The 26054-nt window shown below is 41.4% G+C and overlaps 2 protein-coding genes across 6 annotated transcripts in view; both read left to right on the top strand.

The window, feature by feature from the left end:
- The window catches only part of LOC117135052 (nesprin-1), a 36845-nt gene extending 31423 nt beyond the window's left edge, over positions 1–5422 (top strand). The window contains exons 8-11 of the mRNA XM_033294946.1: positions 223–537; positions 771–1913; positions 2864–3101; positions 3255–5422. Coding sequence (XP_033150837.1) covers positions 223–537; positions 771–1913; positions 2864–3101; positions 3255–5422 — 3864 coding nt within the window. The remainder of the gene's footprint in view (positions 1–222; positions 538–770; positions 1914–2863; positions 3102–3254) is intronic.
- A 4714-nt stretch (positions 5423–10136) lies between these two features.
- LOC108596112 (nesprin-1) overlaps positions 10137–26054 on the top strand; it is a 51565-nt gene continuing 35647 nt past the window's right edge. For 4 of the 5 annotated variants that reach the window (XM_033293318.1, XM_033293315.1, XM_033293313.1 and 1 more), the window contains exons 1-6: positions 10137–10442; positions 11290–11441; positions 15567–16536; positions 16595–16807; positions 16860–17120; positions 19379–25390. In XM_033293318.1, the coding sequence (XP_033149209.1) occupies positions 15898–16536; positions 16595–16807; positions 16860–17120; positions 19379–25390 (7125 nt within the window). In that variant the 5' untranslated portion in view covers positions 10137–10442; positions 11290–11441; positions 15567–15897. The remainder of the gene's footprint in view (positions 10443–11289; positions 11442–15566; positions 16537–16594; positions 16808–16859; positions 17121–19378; positions 25391–26054) is intronic. The other variant, XM_033293319.1, reaches the window with a different exon arrangement.

Raw genomic sequence — 26054 nt, 5'->3', positions numbered from 1 at the left:
ATGTATTCGTATATGAAAAATAATTCAACTGCACCCACGTATTCTAGCTTACCCCCAAAAATTCCAAAACCATGTACTAAATCACTAAACACAATTACTAATTTGCTTGCAGCTAATCTCAAAAGTCAAATCACCTAAACACAATTTGTAGCTTAACATGCGCTGTCTCTAACTCTTTTGCTTGAATTTCGATTAACTTGTGTTTTCTATTTCGAAATCTAGAAACTGCTGGAGGAAGTGCTGGCGGAGAAGGAAACAGTCGAAGATCTGAACGACAATTGTGAGCTGCTGATGGAGCAAAGCGCCTGCACTCGCATACGCGATCAGACAATCGAAACGCAAGCCAATTATACCAAACTGTTGACTTCGGCTCAAGGACTGGTGGCCAAGATCGAAAAGAATCTGTCCGATCATACCGAGTTCCTCAACTACAAGAAGGAAATGGACGATTGGATAGAGCGTGCACAGCAAGTGCTCAACGAATGCAGCAACGATGGCGATGCCGCTGTCATTGCTCAAAAGCTGGAAACTGTTAATGTAAGTGGAGTCGAATTCGAGTTCGAATTTAAGTTCGAACTTATAGCAATTACGATTATAAAGCAATTCTAAAATCGTAATATGCTAATCAACTAGAATTATTTTCACTTTCAAAATTGATTTTTAACATAATCAATTTCGAAATCGAAAATTTCTTTCAAAACTTGAAATTAGACTAAATTAGATTTGAAATAAAATTGGTTATACTTAAATTTTTTCTTGCTTTCGTTCAGTCGCTGTCCTCACGCTTGCCGGAGGGACAACACCTGCTGGCCATGGTACAGGATGCCTATTCAAAGGCCTCCAATATAACACCCGAGGAGAAGCAGGAGAAACTGCGTGAGCTGATGACAACAGTGCGCGAGGACTGGGACGCGTTGGGACTGGCTGTCAAGGAGAAGCTTAGCGACTTGAAGCAGGCACAGCATCGCTGGATTGACTTTGCTGCCAACAGAGACAAGCTGGACAAGTGGTTGAGCGAAACGGAGCAAACGCTGAAGACAGCGCCACAGACAAAGGGCGAGCTGAGCGAGATGAAGACGCTGCTGGAGCGCTACAAGACGCTGGCCAACGAGATCAAGCAGAAGGCCACAGAGCTGGAGCAGCTGCAGTCAGAGGCGCGTGAACTGGGCACCGAAGTTGATGCCGTAAATCGTTTGCAGTCGCGCTGCGATAAGCTGAAGCAGGACTGTGCTGGCTACTTGAAGGATCTGGAGCAGGAGATGCTGGACTACAATGCGTACCATCAGAATCTGCAGGATGTAGAGAAATGGCTACTGCAAATTTCGTTCCAATTGATGGCGCACAATTCGCTGTTCATTTCAAATCGCGAGCAAACGCAAGAGCAAATCAAACAACACGAAGCGCTGCTGAGCGAAATTCAAAAGTATCAAACCAATTTGGATGATCTGAATGCCAAGGGACAGGCGCAAATCAAGCGCTACGAGTCCAGCACGCCCAGCATACGTCCCACTGTCGAATCCCAGCTGCATAATATACAGGAGAGCTACAACTCGCTGCTGCAGACATCTGTGCAGATTAAGAATCGTCTGCTCGAGTCGCTTGCCAAGTTCCAGGAGTACGAGGATACACTCGATAACATTATGCGCAATCTGGAGACCTATGAGCCCATCATACAAACCGAGCTGGATGCACCTGCCACTAGCCTGGAGCTAGCCCAAAGTCAACTCAAGTGCGCCCAGGACATGCAGCAGAAGCTAAACAATGAAAAGGCGCGTCTGGCCGCCGCTGTCCAAGCCTGCGAAGCAGCCACCGCCTCCATAAGCCGTCCCAGCTCACCGCTGGAGACGGCCATGCACGCCATACCCGAACGCGAGCTCATTGTGCGCTCCAAGCTTGAAGATCTGCTCGACCAGGTATGTGCAATTATTATTATTTTATCCATTTGTAGTTGTTGTTTGCCTTGCTTAACTTTATGCGCGTAGAAACAGTTGGAAAATATTAATCGCATTTAGCTTGAATTTAGTTAGCTAACCAGTAAGAAATTTAGACTTCAAATTAATAGGAAAGCAATAAAAATAAAATCTTACTCTTGCTTAAGTAATAATAATACAAGAAAATGCAATCGGTAAATTACCAATTTTGAATATATTTTTTTTAATTTAAAAACGAACTTCAGAAAATATATACGGAATAATTTTAGGTTTAACATTATTAAAATTGAAGGCGTGCTATTTATTCTTAATTTGAATTGGATTATAAAAGAAATTAAATAAGTAAAATTAGTTTGTGATCATTTTAAAATTTACGAGGCTTTAATTTATACAACATTTTTTAAAGAGTTCTGATAATGTTTTTCTTTTTAATTTTTATTATTAATCTATAAAGTTTTGTATACAAACTTGGCTGACTCTTTAATTATGTTTATGCTTAATTTAACATTTAAATTTTATTTTATATTTTATTAACTAACTGTTGCTGTAACCCACACACAAACACAAACACCTTTAACTGTTGTAAAATGCACTACCACGCCCACCAATTTGCTCGCCCCGCCTGCTTGATTTTTGCCATAAAGCCAACGCCGTCAAATACTCGGAGCTCAACCGACGATCCCGATGCCGATTCGGACGTTGAGCTCAGCGATGTAAACGAAGCGCAGTTGGATCCCATTGTCCATGAGCGTATCAGCAGCTATCGTCGCATAGTTCGCTTGAATAGCGCTCATGTGAACAAACTGAATGCTCTGGTCGCTAAGGTAAGTGAGGTGGCGGTCTGACTAACTAATAGAGCAGCATGTTTAGATTTGAACTAAAACATTTGCCATTTGCTTGCGGTAAACTAATTGCGCGCTGTTGGTTCGCAGGTGCAATCCCACTTGGGTGGCTTGACCGCATCGGTTAGCGAGCTGGAGCAGCAGCAGAAGCATCGCGCTGAGCTGCAGGATTGGGTTAAGAAGCAGCAGAGCTCGGTTTCAGATTGGCTAATGCGGCCATGCAAACTGCGTCCGGAGGCAGCGCAACAGGAGCTGGTGTCCATGAACGATCTGTTGAACTCCATTGGCGACAAGCGCTCCCAGTTGATGCTCGAAATGACGGGATCATGTAAGTATTGAAATCGATTATAAAATAGAGTGCAGTGGAGAACACTTTTTGAGCAAAAAAAAACAGTGTCAAAGTGTATCAAGAAGTTGGCAGCGCCTCACTTTAATCCTTTCTTACCTAAAACTAAAACTAATAATTTCTTTTTTTGTTCAGTGGGCGATGAGGAAACGGATTTGGATGACAACATTGACAAACTGGAGTCGGAGCTCATGGACGCCATTGCCAAGAAGCAGGCAGGCCAGAATGTTATCGAAGGCTATCGCCAGGGCATGCAGGATGTGCAGAACTGGTTTGACAGCCTGATCAAGCGCATGGACGTGCTGGATCGCGGCTCCGGACTGAACTGTGCACAGAAGATGGCGGCAATTAATGAGATACGCAATGAGTATGAGCTGCAGGGTCATCCCAAGATACAGGAGCTGAAGGGCAAGGCAGCGCAAGTGGCTGAGGTCATAAGCAATCTGGATGGCCAGCAAGTGGAGGAGCAAATGAAATCGCTGGATCGTCGCTTTGCGGATCTGGGCAAGCGGATTGAGCGCAAGGTGCAGCTGCTGGATGTGACCAACAAGGGCGTGGATGGCGCCAAGGCCGAGATTGATCAGCTGCAAAAGTGGGTGAAGCAACAAATCGAAGAAGTGCAGGCGCCAACAGCGCTTGGATTTACGCCCAAGGACGCCGAGGCGCGTCAGCAGCGCATCAAGAGTCTGATGAAGGATGCCGAGGCAAAGCAATCGCTGGCCGATGTGCTGGAGAAGCGCATTGCCAATATGCAGTCCGAGCTGGAGCCGGCCGAGCATGCACAGCTGGAGTCGGCGCTACGTAATCTGAACAGCGAGAATCGCAATTTGTGCACAGTGCTGAAGTCGGAGCTGGAGCGTGCGCTGGATGCGAGCAAGGCACGCAAAGCGCTCGAAAACGATTTGGACAAAGCGCGTCAATGGCTCAAGTCGAAGATTAGCGAAGTGCGCAAGTTGCCAGTGTATCATCCGCTAAGCTCAGCAGAGATTGAAAAGAAGATACAAGAGAATCGCAAATACGATGATGATGCCAAGCAGTTCAACGACAGCGTCCTGAGCGATGTGCAGCGCCAGGCTGCAAATATAATGAAGGACTGCGGCGATGCGGACAAGGCGGCGCTGCAAAAGATGCTGGACGAATTGGCAGCCGACTATCAGACATTGAAGGAGGAGAGCGGCAAGCGTGGCAAGTCGCTGGATGATCTGCTGCAAGGTCGCCAGGGCTTTGAGTCAGCGATGAAGCAAATGAACGATTGGCTGAACGAAATGGAAACCGCTACCGAGTGCGAGCTACGCACCACCAGTCTGCCCGTGCTCGAGGAGCAATTGACGCACTACAAGAAGCTGCTGCAGAATGCGCAGCAAATGGGCGGACTCATCAACGATGTGTCCGAGCAGGGCAAAAGCATTTTGCCTACGCTCAGCAATGCCGACAAGCTGAAGTTGAATGATGACATCAAAAGCATGAAGGATCGCTATGCACGCATTAAGCAAACCATAGACGATCGCAATGCTGCGCTTGCAGAACATATAAAGAAGTACAAGGATGCCAAGAATAGACTTGCCGACTGCAGTCAATTCTTGGGCAGCATACAGCAGCGTCTGCGTGAGCTGAATCGTCCCATTGGCTCGAGAATTGAAGATGTGCAAGATTTGCTGGGCGCCTATGAGGGCATACTGAAGGAGCTCAAGGACAGCAAGAGCAAAATGGGTGACATGCAAATGGATGATTTGCCGGAGCTGCAGAGCATCTTGGCGCAGCAGGATGACATGATCAAGCTCATCGAGGATCAGCTGGCGCACTTGCGTCAGCTGCTGCTGCTGCGTGAACAGTTCATAGCGTTGATCAATGAGATCATTGCGTTCATTATGAAATACACTGATGTCATCATCGATATTGAGAACTCGCCGGATAGCCTCGAGGATAAGATTAACAAATACGACAATGTTATTGTCAAAATACAAGAGTGCGAGGGGCTGCTTGCCTCTGCCTATGACAAGGGCCAAAAGATTGCCTCCGAGGGCAATGCGGCGGACAAAAACAGCATCACCGAGCAGCTGCAATCGCTAAAGAATCAGCTGCAAAATTTGCGCAAGGCTGTCGAGTCACAACGCCAGAAGCATCAGCTGCAGCTGGAGTCGCACAAGAAGATGGCCGCCGAGCTAAGCGATATATTGGATTGGCAGTGGTCGACAAGATCGGGCGCTTGCCAAAGTACGCGTCCCGCTCTGCGATCGCGATACGTAGAGTCTGGCGAGCGTGAGCTCGCAAAAGCATCCAAACACATATGCCGGCGATATTGATGAGCTCGCGATCTCTGCTCGTCAGAGTGTACTCAAAAACTGAGAAGTTGGGCTCCCACACGTGTCGCGCAAGGTAGTGTGGTCTCCAGCTGCGGGGTTAACAGCCAAGAATGCTGCGCTCTCGCGTGAATGTCTACCTAGCAGAAAAGTAAATACAAAGCGATCCACACCCATATAGCGAACCTGGGCTTAGTACAATATAAACAGTCTCAAGTATCTGCGAATGCCTGTCCTATGGCTGATGTTTGCGTTCGCGCTCGTGTCCTCGTGACTACGTCTCAATCGACTCCACCGACTATTGATGATGGCGCTGAAGCAGGAGCTGGCTCGAGCGCATTTGCCGCAACATCAGCGCACTTCTCGCTTGGAGTATTATGCCGATTGGTGCGTGCGGTTCACACACGTTGGGTCTATAGTATATTACTTTAAGACTGAGTGTCGGTGAGGCTGTGCGTTTGCAGAATACGCCAGCATTGGCATTAACTACGAGCAGTATCTCTGTCCAGCGATTTGGAATGATGCATACGCTGTCTCTTTAGCAACGAGACGCGCCCGTACCAATCTTGCAAGTGTACAAGCGCACAATTTCAGGGAGTGCCGCCGACAAGTCTTGGTCATCGTGTCTCAAACAACTTAAGCACACTAGAGTTGCCGCTCGCGCGAGACTTTCTGCAACTGTCTGGTAGTTGTCGAGAGTGCTCAGGCATTGCTTGAAGCCCTCGACGAATTAGGTCAAATCACGCGTTGGCCGAAGACACAATGCAATGCGCAGCATGTGAGTCGAGAGATCTGACATTTTCGGCTGCCACCCGAAAGCTGGGTCTCCCTTTTGCGATATCAAAAATTGACACACGCCATGCTCCATAAGTTAAATCAGCGCTCTGTCAAGGTAGCGCGCCCATGTGAATGCACACAGCGCACTAATTGAGCGATTGAGTTCAACTCGTGTATGCGAGATATTGTAGCGCGCTCCTCTCTCTCTCTATCAAAATGCTCGTCTTCCTCCATGGCCGAATTGCCTATGTTGCATAGTGGGAGTGCGCCACGTGTATTTTTTTTTTTACTTGATGGCTCGTGACAACATAACTTTCCATAACATTGACCAACATATAATTCCTTTAAGTCACTGCTTGATGACAGTTCCCACAAGCGGGCAACTGATCAGTGAAATGCCCGATTTTGATCTGTGTTTGGGCGAGGTACATCTGTGATTTCTATCATACTCATACTATGTGCCACTTAATCATTTGTCGGAGACTCTGTGGTTTCTCTATATTAGCACGCCATTTTGATTTAATCAACTTTTGCGCTTCACGCTGTTCTATTTCTTTACTGTTTGCTGTTTTGCCTCAACCTTGAGGAATCTTATAGTCTCGTTTGTTATGTCATAACAAGTTGTTGGCTAAGTATGCTATGAAACTGGTAAGTCAATATATATAGATTTTTGCTCACTGACTACATTCTAAGCGTGCTTTCGTCAGTCGCTACTTGAGGGATAGTTTCACGCACATTGCTTCGAGCTCTGCCAGCTCATATTGTGCTGCGAATCACCGTCGACAAAGCAGACCCTCTCACGCTCTCTCTTCTATCTCTCTCTCTTCGTATTCCTTCGCAAGCATGTCTGCCTCACTCGGTATTCATGACAACATAAGCGCATATCTGCTCTGCCTCCATTTGCTTGATATAAACCATCATACAATAAATATTACGCGATGCGTATTTATGGACAACATAGGACTTAGTTTCGCGTCGTCTGTGTGCATGCTGCACTAGACTGAAGTAACACAATATGACATTTATCACACTATTAGATCTTGATAGATCGTTTGTTAATTTGAATAGTCTCATTCTAGACAGCTGGTGTTGGCAGATCGTTAGCATTCCTTAATGAAATTCTGCAGCTGCAGAATATAAAGCAAAGCAAGAGAGCAAAAAAGCATCTTTGGCCTAAATCAGATTCAGCTACAAGACTTTTATGGGCTCGAAGTTCCTTTTTATCAGCTGTTATGATGGTCACATCAGTGAACTTGCTATCATTGAGTATATTTCCCAATTCCTTCAACAGTCTTCCATCGTTTATTTGTATACGTGGTTTGTCTGCAGGTTTTTCATTTCCATGTATTTCTTGTATAATTATATCCAATTCTATTTTCAACTCATTCTTTTTCATGCTTAAAATTTTATTTTTTACGTCATAAGTTGATCCAAGATTAATCCTAATTGTTGCATCCAAAAAGTCACGTGTAGTTTTCAAATTAAGAGCCGGTATATTGACTGTAAAATGCATTACTCTTTTACCCGTTTTAGCAGACGATATAATTTCTAAACATGCCCATTCTGACAATGACCCTTTGTCTCTCACGCATAACTTTAAATATGAATTTGATTCAACGCCATCAGCAGAGAATTTTGCTGAAGTTAAGTCATTATATTTACCCAAATGCCACAACACTTTGGGGTTTGCGATAATCCATGTATAGTTAGTTCTATAAACATTATGCTTTATATCAGTTGTATAAATTATTTTTCGATCGATTTGCTTTTCATTTGCCATAATGTATTTAAGGGGAATCCCTAAAAAAACAATGGATGCAAAAAATTAAAAATAGTTTGGCATTTCACAAACGTTGATAACTTACGAATCCAGCGCAGACAATATGCAAAACATAAAGTGGTTGCTCTTTTCATATGTTGTAGTATGTATAAGATCATAATTTCGCTTGTTCACAACACAATAAATAAATTTTAATTTAATTCAAGTAAGACAGCACAACCTTTTGTTATTGAAACTCAAGCGCTAGAAATGCAATGTAAGATCATTTACTAGCGATGACAATACGAAAATATATCGATATATCGATTGCTTTCATATATTCAAAAGAGTGAATTATAATGTGTTTTTTATCATTTAATCTAATTTGATGTATTATTGTTATATAATGGGCAAGATAGCTGCAACGAATTTAAAAATATATGTAGACAGCAGTTTGAAGTGCTTTGCATATAAAAGGTTGACCGTTATGAGTAGACTTGGCCAAAATCAAGTTTTTTGTTGCTTTCCACTGCAGTTCGCTGCATTGCCGGCCGGCAATTGAAACGTTTCTCTTAAAAGTCAAACGTAGACTTTTTGTAATTATTGCTCTTAGCTGTTAGCTCTTTAAATGTCGAAACTACGTAAATAAAACAGCTCTCTACGTTACCTTGAGTGCTCATTAACGAGCTAAACTTTTAACCTGTTCGAAGCAAGCTTATCGTTGTGTCTACTATGCAGCCTATCAACAAAAATTTCAGTCATAGCACGCGTCAACAATCGATACTTCTTATGTTTGTGTGTGCGTGTGTGTGTGTGTATTTATTGGGACTAAGCTCATCACAGCTTAGCCGAAAGCAGCTGATGTTGTTGTTATTGTGTGAGGCCTATGACATCATCGCCACAATCAAAAAGTTACAGACAGAGCGAGAGAGAGAGAGAGCAAGCAATTGAAAACCAGGGCTGCAAAACAATTACAATTAATTGCACTTTAACTGTAGTTGCTTTAATTTTTCGCTGTGTTTTGATGAAATCTAAAACAAAAATATTTGTTGTTTTTAAACATGTTATTTATTACTATTTGTGCAGCCCTGCGTGAGCACATGCTAGCTAGGCTTGCGAGCAAGAGCTTTGTGTGGAGCGCACAGCTGTTTTGTTGTTGTTTGTACGCCGCCGGCTTGTTCTGAGCTCTCTCAATGCCAACGATGTGACGTATACGTAATAAAGAGCGCGCACTCTTAGCTGCTGCCATTTGTTATTGGCAAAACGTGTTTACACATAAAATTTAGGCCGGCATTTCATGCTCTTACTTTAGTTGGCGCTCTTATTTGCCATTCTAACTCATGCTTGGGCGCACATACACACACATGTGTATGCACGTCTGTTGGTTTTTTTTTCGAGAGGCCTTTTTTTATGAAATTCACTTCTAGTTGAGACGTTTAACTGTGCGGTCGCAAATGTTACGTATTATACGCGATTCACAAAATAGCTAAGAAACAAGCAAAGCAAATAACAAATTTCTGTTACATATACATAAATGTGTGTATAAATTTTTTGTGTGTTTCGGTGCGCAAGCTTTGTTTAAATTTGAAATACTCGTTTCGTTATACGTTCGCCATGTGCTTGAAAATCACAAGCCAAAGAGCAGCGACAAAAGTCTAACGTCATCAGCGCAAGAAATCTATTAAACAAATAAAAAAAAAATAAATACATACAAACATTAAGTACTTTGTACATAATTCTATTTGTTGCAATTAGCAAGTGTTAAAAAGAGACTAAACGTTTAGAGGAGTGTGTGTGTGTTAGAGAGAGAGAGAGTGCGCGCGCGTGTGTGTGTGTGGGCGTACAATTAATTTTAGGTGAGAGTGTTTTCTTTTTTTTGCACGCATATGTCAAAGTTGAGCGTTTAGCATATTTAAAATGAAACGCAGACAGCGCTGCGCTTAACGCAAAATTCTATAATAAATATTAATAAACAATAACACATAGCATATAGTATATATATATTGAAGGCTATTTTGTATACATAAAACTATTTTTCATACAAGTACAAAATACACGTGGACAAAAAAGAAATCTGCCAACTGCAGCTGTGAACATTAAAATTTAACGTTTCTTACATTTTCGTGTTAAAGTAATTTTTTTATTAATAACTTGCTATTGCTATTTGTTGTTCTTGTGCAGAGTCAGAACAGCGACTTGTCTTTGGTCAATCAGCAGGCGCAATCACTCATACGCCAAGCGGACGCACGCAATCGCCAATTGATAGAGCAGAGCAACGCAGGTCTTAATCGCAGCTGGCAGGAACTTGTGCTTGGCCTGGAGCAACGACGCGACAAGCTGCAACAGTTGGCCGAGCATTGGGATAGCTTTGAGAATAGCTTGCACGGCTGGGAGAAGGCACTTGGTCGCTTGGAGGATAAATTCCGCAATGTCGATCCAACTGTAAGATCCCGACGTCATTTGGAAGATACAAAGAATGCCATACAGGTGAGATAGAGCGACGACAACAACATTAATTGTAGTTAATATATGCGTTACTAATTTCAATTTGGTTTATGAGCTCATGTGCTGTGCTTAATTGATTTATTGTTGTTGTTTGCCATATAAACTTTTCATTCATGTACGGGGCTCAGTCATCAGCTAATACATATATGTATGCTGCTGCTATATACATATATATATATACATATATAGTATAAGCACTATGCCGCCTTCAAGTTCATGGTCACGCCAAGTTTACAGAGAGTGCGCCAGAGAGAGAGCGTGAGAGTTTGCGCTCTCTTAGTTTGCGCGCTCTTTAGTTTGCCTTGTAACAATCATAATAAAATCAAAAGCAAAATATAAACTTTCAATTTCCTTAGGCTTTTGTTTTTAGTAGCTCTAACTCATTTTTTTACGTAAACAACGATTATTGCCATTTGCTGTTTACACAACAAGCAGCTTGACTTGGCTATTTTTAAAAGCAATCTAAACTGTTAGTTAGTTTTTTTTAGCATGACCTCATAACCGCGGCTAACTGTAGTTTGTTTGTATTTAATTTTAAAGTAATTTTTATTTTCATAGCTAAAGTCGCTTGAGCTAACAGCTAATGAAGCATTTCAATTTGCATTCCATTTAAAATATTCAAAAGCCAAGAAAACACGCTTTTGATATCATGAGCATGACGCTATAATTTATTTTATATATAAATTTGTGCTGTTGTTCGAGACAAGCATACGCCATGTTGGCTCAACGTTTGTTTTGTTTTTGCTGCCGCAACGACCTTCGCTTGAATAAAATTGAAACTGGAATTGAATTTCAAATTTGTAACAAACTTATTTTTATGTGTAAACAGGAATTGCGTGAAGAATCAAATGAACTTAAATCAGCACATAAAGAAATCGAAGCGCTCTCAAAATCCATCCTCACATTCCTTGGGGAAGTACACAAGCCCTCGGCGGAGGCCATACAGGCCAAAGTGGATAAGCTAGTTGAACAGCAAACAAAGTGAGTACAACAATACAAACTTATATATTAGCTAAACAGCGTGTTTAACTGTGCGTAACGTTAGAGCGAAATAAATTTTGCTATGCGCCGGAAATTGAATTTGTTTTAAATTAATTGATTGACAAGTTAAACAAGTTTGCGCACTAAAGGATTCACCAAATGCAAACAAACAAAGTTTATATATATATATATAGTTATCAAAATTCAAGCGGACAGCGCAGCTCAAATTTTTAATGCTCCAGCAGCGCGCGTCTGACGTCATGCCAACGAGCTCTACGCTTGGTTTGGGCTTGGGCTTGAGTCTGTAGCTTACATAAGCCTAAGCTGCTCTATACATAAAACTGGAATTCTAAGAATTGTAAAAATATACTGAATTTCTAGAAAGTCTGCGCGCGCGCTTTGTCTTTTGTTTTACTTTACGTAATTGTTCATATTTATAGAGGCATATCTGATAACCAGACCAGGGCATACCCATTGTCTAATGCCAAATGCTGATACTGATAACTGTGCCAAGCGTTGTTGTCTTATCAGCTGTTTGGGCTTATAGACAAGCGTTGCTAATAAACAAACATTTAGTTTATAGTTTAAAAAAGTTGTCAATGTAAACGTAAAGTTTTCAATTCAATTATGTTGCCCAGCAACTTGTTGCAGCAACATTATGTTAGTTAACATGCTGTTAGCAACATTCGGTTCATTCGAAAAAAATACAAAGAAAAATCTTTTTATATATAAAAGTCGCGGCCTTTCTTAATGCAGCACTGACACAATTTTCACACAAATGTGTGTGTGTGTGTGTGTGTATTTTCCTCAATTTGTATTTTATTTTTATACACATTTTTCTGTTTCATCCGGCTATTTGCTTTTGACAGCTCGCAGTCAACATTTTGTCTGTGTTGTTTATGAAAAACGAGAGCAGCAGCTGTTATTGCTTTTTATTTACCGCTTTTCTCAAACCATAATCTTGTGGCTGACGTATTGAGATCGAATACAATAATTAGCTCTAGTGTATAAAATTTCAAAGCAGCTATTTTCAAGTTATCAAAGCCTTTGAGCATGCACAGTAGCTCATTAAAATATAATAGCAATGCCATGCCATACATTTGTTTTGGTTTTATGACTACATTTCAGTTTTTCAAATATTTCAGCAATGATCTAATAGCCAAATAGCTTTGTCATCGCCAACTATAAATTTGACAATACTATATAATCCTTAAATTGCGACGTATATTTCAATTTTCTGCAACAAACATGCAGCTAACTACACGTATGCGTAATGTTTTAATAATTGTGCAAAATACAATTTCGCACATTAAAAAAAAATGTAAACAAAAAGCAATGCTAACAAAATTTTAAATAAAAGTAAATAAAATTTCGTATTGCTGACTTCATCGCCATGCGCATAAATTTCGCTTGCAGTTTAAACTGAAGACTGTATACACTTTAATAAAAAAAATACAAGTTTAACACTAAGCAAAAATGTCGGTCATGAAGATAAAGCGTTTCCAAGTAAAAAAATGTTAACGCTTATCTTAACATTAAATTGATATTTATAGCATATTTGCATTGACAATTTGTTAATTTGCAGCAAAAAAAAAAAAACAAAACAAAACAACAACAAACATTGCAAAAAAATTATTGTCCAAATGAGGTAATCTTTTAAATATAATTTGCGCTGGCGCCTAACAGCACATTAACAGACGCTGTTAAGCAACTACACGTTTCAATGCCATTTCGTTTCAATGCTGAGAGCGCGCGCTCACGCTCTCTCGCTCTCGCTCTCTTGCGATTATTTGTCTTATGCCGGCAAACTCTTATCTAGACCGGCAAATGTGGATTTTTTTTATAACATATTATATTACTACGGCTGTCAATTTAATTTTGTAACTCTTTCTGCTGTTAGCTGCATTTAAATTTTAAATGCATAAATGCCGGCATATTTGGCAGCTGAAGTCAGCGACAAATTTGTTGCTGCTAATGAGCCAAGCAAACTGTTCAATGCCAAGCTAAGCACTCGATATATGTGTGTGTGTGTGTGTGTGTGTTTTTGCCTTTCTTTTATTATTGCTCACACTTTTGCGTGTGTGTGTGTGTGTCGCTGTTGAATTCAGTTTTCGTTCTTTTATTTCCGTCGTTGCTGTTAACGAAACGATCGCGACTGAGAGAGAGAGAGAAACTTTTTGGCAATTTTTATAGTGTCGACGAGTAGAGAATTTAGTTTTAATTTAGAGTTAGTAGCAAGCGGACGTGTTTTTTCAACTGGATGGCTGGAAACTCGATAAACGAATAAGAAGAACAAGCGACCGCATATATATAGAAATAAAATTAAAATAAATCTTAAGTAGTATTTAAAGCAGCAAAAACTACACAACACAGCAGAAGAGCAAATCAAGCAAAGTATAAATTCAAACAATAGTTGGCCAGACGTTTGGCACTATATTAATTAATTTTGCTCTTTACATGAAAACACTTGACAACGCCGCTTTGTGGATTACCAGGCGTATACGCAACACATAAAACTAGCTGCTGAATTTCGCTAGAAATTCAAGTTTTTAGCAAAAAAGATAAAAAGCAAACTTTAGTTAGTTAAGACAATTGTTAAAGCCACACGTCTGCCTCCGCAGGCAGGAGGTGCGACTGTTGTCGCTAACAAGAGCAATTTAGTAAGAAAGACAGACAGACAGACAGACAGCTACAGCTTAAACGAGACTAAACTAAACGCTAACACGCACTCTGCATATCCAAAAACGTCGTCGCAAAAGCAAAAGGTGAATGTTTAATTCTAAATTTATTTTTTTTTGTTTGTTTGCCACACGATTAAGTCATCGGTGCAAAAGTCGCAATGTCTATGCAAAAAAAAAATGAAACGCACTGTCCTCAATCTATAGCTCAATAGCCTAAGGCAAGCGGGGCGAGGCGCTGCGAGGTCGTCAGGTGTTTGTTGTTGTTTTTTTATGATGAGGCGCGTGTCTCAGATTTGAGACATTCGACTACGTCATGCAAACAAAAATAGCCAAAGCGCGTTTGTCTTATCGACAGCTTCTGATTACAATAATTGATCAAACTTACGCGCTTGGCTGCGTTGCTTTAGACTAAAATATAAATAAATTTACTTTATTTTTAGTCGCCGCGTTTGTTGCGCTTTCACTTTTCACATATTGGACGCTCGCATTGCGCGCATAGTTTGTCAATTTAAATTCAAGTTATGCACTAAATTTAATTTGTTGAAAATGGCAGCTGAAAATAGCAAAACAAAACAATATTATTGCTGCTTGTTTAACAATTAAAATCTTATATTGGCTTGCAGCCAACTTTTGTTGTTGTTATTTATATTTTAACACTTTTTGCTGTTGTAAAGGGCAAAACCAAGACAGACAGACGGCGTCCTTCAGCGGCGCTGGCCACATTTTATGCAGTCACGTTTAACTTTTTCTACATTTCAATTGCCGCCTCAAGTGCGCACAGCGCAAAGTGAAAAACACTTGTTGGCAACAGCTCGCGCCCACATGGCGTATACGCAATATGCGTCAATGCCTGGAATAAATGTATAGAGAGCTATCTACTGATTCATCTTGCAGCTCATCACACGCTGACGTCAGCTGCATTTTCATTTTTACTTTCGGCTGCATCGCCAATAAACAAACAAAATTAAATTTAAATATTTGCGGCACATAAAAATAAACACAAAAAGCAGGCCAGCATAAAATTATAATAATAAAGAAATAACAAAAAAGAATTTCGCGCATGGCACGCTCAACAAATTGAGCAAAATTCAAATTTCGAATTCGAATTTCGAACTGCGTGTGGCTTTTGGCTGCTAGCAGCCAAATATTGAACGTGCGCTCGCCTCATTTAGAAAACTCTCTTGTAGTGAAACGGCAGCATTAATTTTCACGGATATCTTCGCGCAACCCCCTCGAGGCCACATATATTCAAAAAAAAACTAAGCCAAAAATATTCAAACGCAAATTTTGTTATACATAACGTATAATATATACAAAAGATCTTTGAGCGACCGCGTGGTCAGGCAGCAAACACGCTATTTACAGCTAGGCTATATACGCTATATAATATAGAATATTAAAACGCCCCTGGGCAATTTTCTTTGCTTTTTTCGCTCTTTTGCAGATTGAACGACACACTACGCGATAAGGATCAACAGGTTAGCAAGGATCTGGAGCAGATCGAACAAGTGTTTAGCCGCATCTCGCAGCTGCAGGACAAGCTAAACGCGCTGCACGAACAGCTACAGTCAATACACGTCTACGACGAACACATTGCACAAACCGAACAGTCGCTCATCACACACAACAGTCAAGTGCAGCAAGCGTTGGAAGAAAGTCGCGCATTAATTTCGCAAACCTCGTCGCTCTACCAGGCCAAGCAGCATCAGCTGCCCAGCGATATAGCGCAGGAGTTTACAGCACTTGAGCTGCTGGCGGAGCGTGTGCAGGTTACCATGGAGACCAAAGAGAAGGATTTCAAGCGCGCCAAGACTGTGCGCACCGAATATGTTGCCGGCGTGGATGAAATCCAGCGCTGGCTGCTCCAAGCCGAGGTGCAAGTGCAGCAGCGCACACTGGCGCCCACACAAATGAAGGAGCTGCTGCAGCGCATCAATCAAGAAATTGGCGCCATCTACGAACGCTTTACGCTGGTCAAAACCAATGGACAGCTGATAATCGAAAATTGTCGCAACAGCGAGGAGAAGACGCTGGTGCAGACGACCATCGATCAGCTGGCGGCGCAGCTGGCGCAAGTGCGCGGCTGGTTGGATGAGAAGAAGCAGGCGGTAGGCGATAGCTTGGATGCATGGACGCGTTTCATGAACCTCTATCAGATTGTGATGAGCTGGGTGAGCGATAAGCGCACATTTATAGAGCAAACAATTGAGCTGCGCACGCTGAGCGAAGCGCGCAGCAAGCTCAACGATTATGCAGCCGCTGTGAAGAGTATTAAGCCCATTGTGAAGCACTTGAGCGAAATGGATAAGGAACTGGAGCATATAGCGCAGGTTACTACTGTAGGCGATCTTAAGGACAAACTGCAGCAGGCGGAGGATGCGAAGATAGCCGTGGAAGCGGTGCTGCTGGAGAGGGTAAAACTTCAAAACGCTGCTGCGCGAAAATCGCTTTACTTTTATATTCTTTTTGCAGAACTCACTGCTGCAAGAAGCCTGCGAAGAATGGGATCAATGCGAGCGCAAACTTAAGGATATACGCGCCTGGCAGGAGAAAACCAAGCAAACGCTTGACTCTGCGCCACAGCAAAAGAAGCCGCTGCGCGATCAGCTGGGCTACTGTGAAAAAACGCTCGCCGACATAAATGTGCAAAAAACTAAAATGCGACTGTCTATTGAAAAATTGGAGGTAAGTATTTGGCGCAGCTGCATTTACCCAATGTAACGCTTAACGCTTATAGGTGCATTTCCGCAATGGCATGGGCGGTGATCCACGCCTAAGCGAAAATGTTGATGATTTGCTGCGCATGCTCGACGCGCTGAGCGATGTGGTCAAAACCAAATCGTGCAGTCTCGAGCAAACGCTCGCCCAAATCGATGTCTATCAGCAGCAAATGCAAACGCTGCGCCAGCGCATTATACAGGAGGAGCAACAGCTGCGACTGGTAATGGCGCCCACCTACTTGCCACACGATCGTGAGCGCGCATTAGCCGAGCAACAGGTACGTGCCACCCACTCACACAGTTGCAGCATTTGTAACTGCGTCCCCTCACTTTGTTAGCTACAAACAGTTTAGTTTATCAGTTTAGGCCACTTCTATAGCCACTAAGTAGTCCAAATCGCTCAGTAATCCATTGCTAAGCGTTTCAAACTCCTGCATCATGTTCATGCTACTTGGAACAGTTGACAGAACAACCGGCGTTTTGTTAGTTATTAACACTCAAGTAACTTTTTAATTAAAAAAAAACCAGACGTTGAACAATTGCGCGACTAGGTACAACAAAAAAAGTTGCACGGTGGCTGTGTAATTATTATTTTTATTTCTTTTTACTTTTCGAAATTCAAGTGCGCACTTTTTTATTTTATTTTGTTTTTGCGGCGCATTACTTTTCATTTTCACACAAAAAATTTATTTATTTATTTTCGTTTACTTTTTGAAAACTACACACACATACATATACCATTCTAATTTTTCGAACTCATAATTTTTTCGAATTTTCGTATACCGTACCGTGCAGCTCATCACACACACACTCATACATATGCAGACACCACGCCTTGTGTGTCGTCGTTGCTCATCTCACATACATACATTATATATCTGCTATACTCTATTTTGGTGCCCCCTTTATAACTCATGTCAAAAATTCGTTCATTTCAACAATTCCATTGTCACGTGCGTGTTTTAAATTTAAACATATACATTTTAAATAAGTTCTCTTGTTGCTGTGGGGTAGCCCAACAAACTGAAAATGAAAATTCTTACAGTCCATTTATATACATTTAGCTATTTTAAGCTTTTGCCAAATTAACACTTGGCTATTTTTTATAAACAAACCAGAATTTAGCTTAATTGTTTTAAATTTAAGTTTTTTACATTGCGAACTGCAGTGTTGGCGGTAAGTGGCAAATTTACACACCAAGTCTAAAATTTTCACTATTTAAATTTTAACGTACTGTAGTCAAAATTGTATTTGGGGCAAACTCTTTGCTATTGAGAACTTATTTTTGATCACTGTAGACAGTCATCACCACATATAAATCAAACGCACACACAACACTTAACTATTGGTTTTAATTTTTAATTTTAAGCCGGCAGCTTTTTTTATACAACTGAGAAATTCTCAGCTCTTGAAATTTAGCGCCTCTTAGTTAAACTTTTAGTTACGGTTACGGCTTTTATTTGACTCATTTATTTTATTTTCTTTTTTATCTTCTTCTCAACGTTGAATTGGTGTCGGTGCGCTAAAATAAAAAAACATGAAACTTTAATCACAATTACATACAACATTATATTGAACGTCTCTCGTATATGAACTTGTTCTTTTGAATTCTAACTCGCTTGCCTTCTGTACTGTGCTTGCTAATCTAACCATGTAACTAACAAACCTCAAACAAATGCTAATTTAACTGCTGCCAAATCACAAATACATACACACACATGGGTATTGCGTCTTTCTTCTCAAATATAATAATTATAAAAACTACATCAAATCAAAATGTACACCTGGTATTTTTGGTTGCTTTTGGCGTTTTAATCGCTCGCTCGCTCGCTGCTTATAAACAAAATATTCTCTCTCTCTCTGATCTCTTTGTCTTCTCTCTATTTGCTCTCACGCCAAAACATTTTCTCGTATATTATGTGCACCCTACGCATAAACAAAATATATATATATACTTCCCACTATATCGAATATATATCGAATATGCAGGCATGTCGAGAACGTGTCAAAAATTTGCATTCGAAAATAACCGCACGTAATGAACGCATCAAACTGTTAATACATCGCGGCACGCCGGACGATGCCAAGCTAGAGATTTAGAGATGCCACGGCATAGTACTTAGTACTTTTAAGCAATTTACACTAGACTACAAAATTGAAATTGAAACCAAAGCTAGCTAAGCAGCCACCGCCGGCGTCTACTGTTTGCTGCATGCTGCACGCTCCCAATGCGGCATGTGGCAAGCAGCATTAAACACACTTTAAATTATTATATTTATTACAATTACATTATTTATAACATGGCCCATGTTTAAGCATAAAAAACCCCAAAAAAAAAAGTTAAAATTAAAATGTATTTTTTAAATCAAAGCCCAAGACTCGAGTTTTGTTTAGCTTAGAGCACTGTAGTTCAGGTAGTGATACTTATACTGTTAGGCCCATGACCTTGCAAACAATATGAAAAGCTAACGTTTTTGGCAAATCTTCCCCCCTTATGTCTCTCACCCACAATCACGCACGATCGAATCACGCATAGGCAATGCGACAATCAATCGATGGCATGCAGCAAATCTACGACGCAACCGCAGCCCAATCCTATGCACTGGATCCACACTCAGTGGTTAGCACTTCATCGACTGTCTCGTTGCTTATGAAGCCAACGGCAGCAGCAGCTGTAGGTATGACCTATGCTGAAGTGTTATCAGGACATTCGAGTCCGGTAAGCGGTATTGAGAACCCAAGACAAGAACCAGAACGAGAACGAGAACAAGAAACGACTAAGACAACAACAACAACAACAACGACAAGGCAACAACCACAAAGACAACAACAAAATACAATTACAACAACGACAACAACAACCAGAAAGACAACAACGTTACGCCAGCATGAGCAAGAACCAACAACAATGGTCTATGAGCAACATTACACCACCACCAGCAATGGCCACAACAACAACAATTCACCAATAAGCGAAACAGTCGCGCAGCCAATTGTTGAAACGCTTAGCACACCAACCAATGCGATTACTGAATTTATTGCAACTGAGCAACAACATGCAACAGCTATGGGTAAGAAATTGCAGCCGACGCGTCCTGAGCGTCGCGCACGCTCACCACGTCGCCGCAGAGAGCCAAAGCAGCAGCAGCAACTTGACGCTTATCAGCAGCAGCAGCAGCAGCAACAACTTGTACTGCCCGAAGAGCAGCGCTCGCGTTCGCGTAGCCCCATGTGGGCGCCAGGTTCGACTTCATACGCGGAAGTGCTGCGCGGTCTTGAGCTCGAGCGCTTAAAGGCTGAGCAGCTAGCTGGTCGCTCAGCGCAAACGCTTACGGATATTACCATACAGGATGTAGTAGATGCCAGCACAGCGCACAGCTATGCGGCTCAAGTCGAGCAGCCGGCGCCACAGCTTGAGCAGTTTATGCACAAACCGCATGTGGAGCTGCAGTATATGGAGCAAGCGCAAATTAGCGATAAACCGCCAGTTGGTAGCTATGAAATAGCTATGACTGCTGAAGAAATTGCTGCTACTTATCTACAGCCTGATCCGCAGCTATATCAAACTATGTACGAAAATGTTGCCGATAGCGGCCAATGGGCTTATCTAGCCAACAGCGCAACGCAGCAGCAGCAACAACAACAGGCGCCGCAGCAGCAGCAACAGCAGGCAGTGCCACAAAATTACTACGAACAAATAATGCAAATGCAGTATCCCATACAATATCAAACTGTTGCGCCCACAACGCAGCAATATCAACTGCTAGCTGGTTACTATCAGCCAGTGGCACCAGTTGCCGAAAACTACTCAACTGTATATACTACAGAGTCTACGCCTATTTATTATGCGCAGCAAACTGAGTACAGTCAGGATTATCAACAGCAGCCACAAGCCGAGGTCTATCAGCCGGAGCTCATAGAGCAAAGCTATTTGCTGGAGCCCTACAGCTCCGAAATGAATATGAGCAGCACTTCAACTACAGGCAACAGCGTTTTGGATAGAGTAGTAACAACGCTTGCTTCGATGGTGCAACAAAGCGCGGAGCCGCTTATGACAAGCATACAACAAATACAGCCAGCAACGGCAACAGAGGAGTTACTACAACCAGCCAATCCAATGTATGTTGAAGAGCATGTGCAATTGATTAGACCAGTGGAACCGCAAGAGTTTGAAATGAATGAACCACGTCCGGACATTACCTTTGGTCAGTTTGATGTCGATGCCATTGAGAGCATACCCAATGAGCAGCAACCCCCACAGGCACCAGTTACCATTACAACAGTTGTACAGCAAACAATTGTAACACCAGCAGAGACTGTTAACGCAGCAGCGCCTCAAACTGTTGTGCGCACAACTCAACGCCAGCAACAAGTTCAGCAACAGCAACAGCAACAAGCTTTTAGCCAAGATACAAGTACTGGCAGCACATATGCCGAAGTTCTCTTTGGCCTGCAGCACAGAACTCAGCCAGTTTTCCAGCCATCCAGTCAACAGCAAATACCAGTACGTCTAGCCCAAACTAAAAATGCTGAACTACAAACAACTAGCAAACATTTTACTACAACTACCACAACAACAAGCACAAGTCATAGCAAACGCGCTGAAAAGTCACCCACATGGGAACGCAAAGAAGATAATTCAGCAAGACCCAAACGTCAGCGTCATGAGCAGCAGCCCGAGCCAATTCCTATTAAGCTTAAGCCGCATAAAGAGCGAAAACACAAGTCGCCGGATACAGCTCAAACATTTACAGAACGCGCAACGCTGATTGCAATCGAACCCACTGTACGTACCTCACCAACCGAGGAAGTAAGCAAGAAGCCTGAACCAAAGCCAAGGAAATCCAAAACTGTCAAAGCGCCAGCTGAGCAAATTGCTGTTGCCGAAGAAACAACAACAACAGCACAAAAAACTGTTGATAACAGCAAAAAAGCTAAGAAGCAGCCCATAAAGGATAAGGAAACTACAATTACTACCACTAAAGTAACTGAGGTTCCAGTTATAGCCACAGTAGAGACCAAGCCTGACAAAAAGCAAAAGCCGAAAAAGGTTGTTGAAACTAAAGAAATAATTGTGCCAGCAACAGTTGAAGATGTTAAGGTCGAAACAGTCACTGCTAAACCCATTAGCCAAACTAATGGCAAGTCTAAAACTAAGGAAAAGGTAACAACAAAAATAACAGTTGCTGAAACAGCTAAAGCAGAGGTGCCAATAAAGTTGGAGTCCAAACCACAACCAATTGTTGTTGAAGTTTCAATGCCTACTACTGATGAAATTCCAATTGTAACAACAATTGAATCGGTAATGCCAAGCGATTCCGCAATTACAACATCGACCAATACAATTTCCACAGAAGGCGCTACCACTACAATTACCACACGCACCATTACCAAACATATAACCAAGCGCATTATAAAGCGCATCGTTGATGGAAAGGAGGAAATTGTTGAGGAAGATGTAATCGATGATTTGCCTGAAGAGAATATATTGGTTGAGCAATTTGATACACCAACAATTGAAACCAGCAACATAAGCACTGTTATGGGTGATATAAATAAGCAAGGACTTTCATTGCAACAGGACACAACAGTAGTGCAAGGCGGTTCCATCACCAAGACAACTATAACCAAAACGAAACGCATACTGAAACGTATTACAGATGATGGTGAGGTGATTGTCGAAGAGTATTATGAAGATGAACCCGAAGTGGAAAGAGATGTGCAAGTATTGCCTACAACAATTCTTACAACAAGCTTTACGCAGCGTGACACAGCAATTGAAACTAAGGAAGCAATATTGAATGCTGCTCAGCATGTTGTTGCTGAGGTTGTAAGCCAAGCTGAAAAGAAAATTGTGCCCGAGCCACAAAAACCGTCGCGTAAGGACAAAAAGAATCCAAAACCTGTAGAGAAAGCAACGCCAATTAAAACAACTACTGTCGAAGCTGTAACAATACCACAAAAACCAACTCGCAAGGATAAAAACAAAAAGCAAAAGAAGCTCGAAACGCCCATTGTACATACAGTTGCCGAAATTGTCGAGCCGCTGCAAACAGCAACAGAAACCACAGAGCCCCTGAATACAACAAGTGCAATTAAAAATAATGTAACTAAAGAAGCTCCAGCTGGAGATTCGCTCATCAACGATGATGGCAGCCTAGTTAAGACAACTGTTATACGTACAACCAAAATTGTAAAGAAAATCAATCACGGCGATGGTTCTGACATGTCTACATCAACAAATTCAGACATTCAATCTTTGGAATCATATGATACGACGGAAACAGCGCCGCTGGAGTCCCCCAAGGTAGAGAAATCTGAAATGAATAGTCGGGAAATCAGTGATGAGGGTGTTGTTAAAACAACAAAGACAACAACCATACATACAATCAAAGCTGGAAAAGTGGAAACGGACAAAGAAGTAGTTACAAGCCCGCTGCAAATAGAGGAAACTGCACCGCTAGCTGAACCGGAACAACCAGAGGATAGCTCCGTATTAAAGAAGACTATTGTACGCACAACGAAAATTGTCAAGAAAATTGCCAATGAAAGTGAAAATGGCAGTGTATCCAGCTACGAAAGCGAAAGCGTTCTACCTACTGTTGAAACCATAATTCAGCATGCGCCAGTTGTAGCGGAATCGGTTACTACAGAATCAAACAGCGAGGGTATTACGAAAACTACAACGACGCGTACGACAAAAGCAACTGTTGTAGAAACTGAGTCTGAAATTGAAGCCGTAAAGTTACCGGAGACAGACAAAGAGATTCTTATGTTAGAAGTAACTCCACAGCAAAATGTGCAAAGCAATATAAAGTCCACAATATTAGATTTTATATCTGCTGAACAGCATGCAACGCCAATCGTATCGGGAGAAACTACTCAAACTACGATTTATGAACCATTGGCTGCTCCAGTTGAACAAACCTTAGCGGTTGCCGATGTTGAAGATGCTAATCTCTGTGATGATATTGTCAAAACAACAATTGTGAGAACTACAAAAACAGTAAAGAAAATCTCACAAAATAATGGTGAAGCTGAGAATATTGTCGTTGCTCCCAACACTGATATTCAAACATTAGACGTCACTGAGGAACCCACAGCAGAAGAAGGTGGTGGTGTAACAAAAACAACAACAGTGCGTACAACCAAAATAGTGAAAAAACTAAATGAAGAAGGAGAAACCACAACGGAAGAGACCAGCACAATCAGTGATCCAATCACTGTGCGCGAAGGATCTCCAACAATATCGGAAATACCAAGTGAAGCGTCAACAACTTCCAGCCAGGTTGATGGCGCCATTATAAAGACAACTACAATTCGCACAATGCGAATAACCAAACGCGTAACAAATGACGGACGAATCGTTCTTACTGAGAGTGATGCACCAAGTGATGTAGTTGTTACATCTAGCATTGAAATGCCTGATCAAAGATCGACTAGTCCTTCTGTCATATCCCAAGCAAGTTCCAAGTCTGCAACATCAGTTGCTAGTATCGAACGTAAATTTGAAAATGTTGGTGCCAATATCGAATTACATCCGAATGACAAGTCAGTCAAGTCTGGTATTAAGATTGTTGACATTCAGACAACCGAAATACCAACAGACATTACCCAATCAATTAGTTCTTATACAAATGGGGCTGCAAGCACAACCGAACACGTTGACACTACTACCACAACTACCACTAAAAACACGATATTAACGACAACTCAACGACGTAGCTTCGAAACCGAAGATGGCACAAATGTTCTTTTCATAGGAGAAGGCATTGACAGTGCTTACCCACCAGGCACAATCCAAAAAATATCTTTAATTACTCACGAAGAAAAGCTAAAGACTCCTATTGTGAAAATGCATCTAGATTTTCCGGAGGTTAGTCTTCGTGTGACAGAAACTGTGACAGAAAATGTTGAGTCCTTGCAGAGAAGTGCCGAAACGAATGATTCTTCCATTATTGAGGTTACCAAGCTAACTTCGTCAAATATCAAAGAACCAGCGACTGAGTCCCCTGTAGGTAGCACAGATATTTCTCTTAAAGTTGTAGAACAAGTTGACACCACAAGCGTTGAGGAAATTAGTGAAATCGTTAGTCAAGAAGATAAAGAATTATTTGAAAACATTCAGAAGAACTTGTCAAAGAAAGATAAAAAGAAACGACCTGCTATTCCTGAAGAATTCATTAAGCAAGAAACAATGCAAATCGAAAAGGAGAGAAATACAGGTAATCAAAGTAATATTGCTGTATCTATAGTTGAAAAGCTACCTCTAATTAATGTCCCTATGCCTATTGTTAACGTAGATCAATTAGTTCTTAATCTCTCTAAAGATGTGTCATTGATTGCAATGGGAAGTTTTATTGAGCAAGCTAAGGCTGATAAATTTTATCATGAGAAACTAGAAGCTTCAGTTTCTAAAACTCTAGAAGAGACGCAAGTAGATACTCCATGTGAAGTACAGTTACGCAAAACTCCTACTAATAATGCTAATAATATTGTTCCTGCAAAACCAAGCGAATTAATTGCTGAAGCATTTGTGGCTAACACGGTAAGCACTCCGATTCCTAACATACAAAATATTTGTTCCTACGAAAAAATTTATGAAATACCTAAGTATAATATATCTCAGTATAATGTTGCCGAGGGTAATTATCACATAATAAAACATAAGCCAGCCCCTGTACCTACACCTATCACAGCCTTACAATCAACACCAGCTAGCTCTACTACGGTTATTGATACTACAATCGTTTGTAAAACAGACGTTATCTCCCCCATTGTTGATCCCTTACCCAAAGATCTTGAAACACAAGCCACTGAAAATATTATTTATGAAATACCAAAGTATGATATATCATCATTTAAATCTGCTGAGGCTAGCTATCACAAAGTCAATTCAAAACCTACTGAAATCAAATCTGAACAAACTGCTATTATCACCGAAATTCCTAAAAATACATGCGATACAATCATTGAGAAACCAGAGGAACCACAGCTTAATGTCTACAACTATGAGATTCCAAAGTACAACACTGTAATGCAACGTTCGGCTGAAAGCGCGTATTGTCAATATATTGACAATACTCAAATTATTGAGTCACAAAACAAAACAGTCATAGAAACAGCACCAAAGGAGGAACCTACGGTTGTAAACAAAACTGAGGAACCAACGAAGGTTACATCAGCTCAAACAACTAAAGTCATCGAACCGT

Source organism: Drosophila busckii, chromosome 2L (assembly GCF_011750605.1).
Source record: "Drosophila busckii strain San Diego stock center, stock number 13000-0081.31 chromosome 2L, ASM1175060v1, whole genome shotgun sequence".
NCBI classification, from domain to species: Eukaryota; Metazoa; Arthropoda; class Insecta; order Diptera; family Drosophilidae; genus Drosophila; species Drosophila busckii.
Note: the sequence above shows the minus strand (reverse complement) of the source record. Positions and strands in the feature narration are given on the sequence as shown.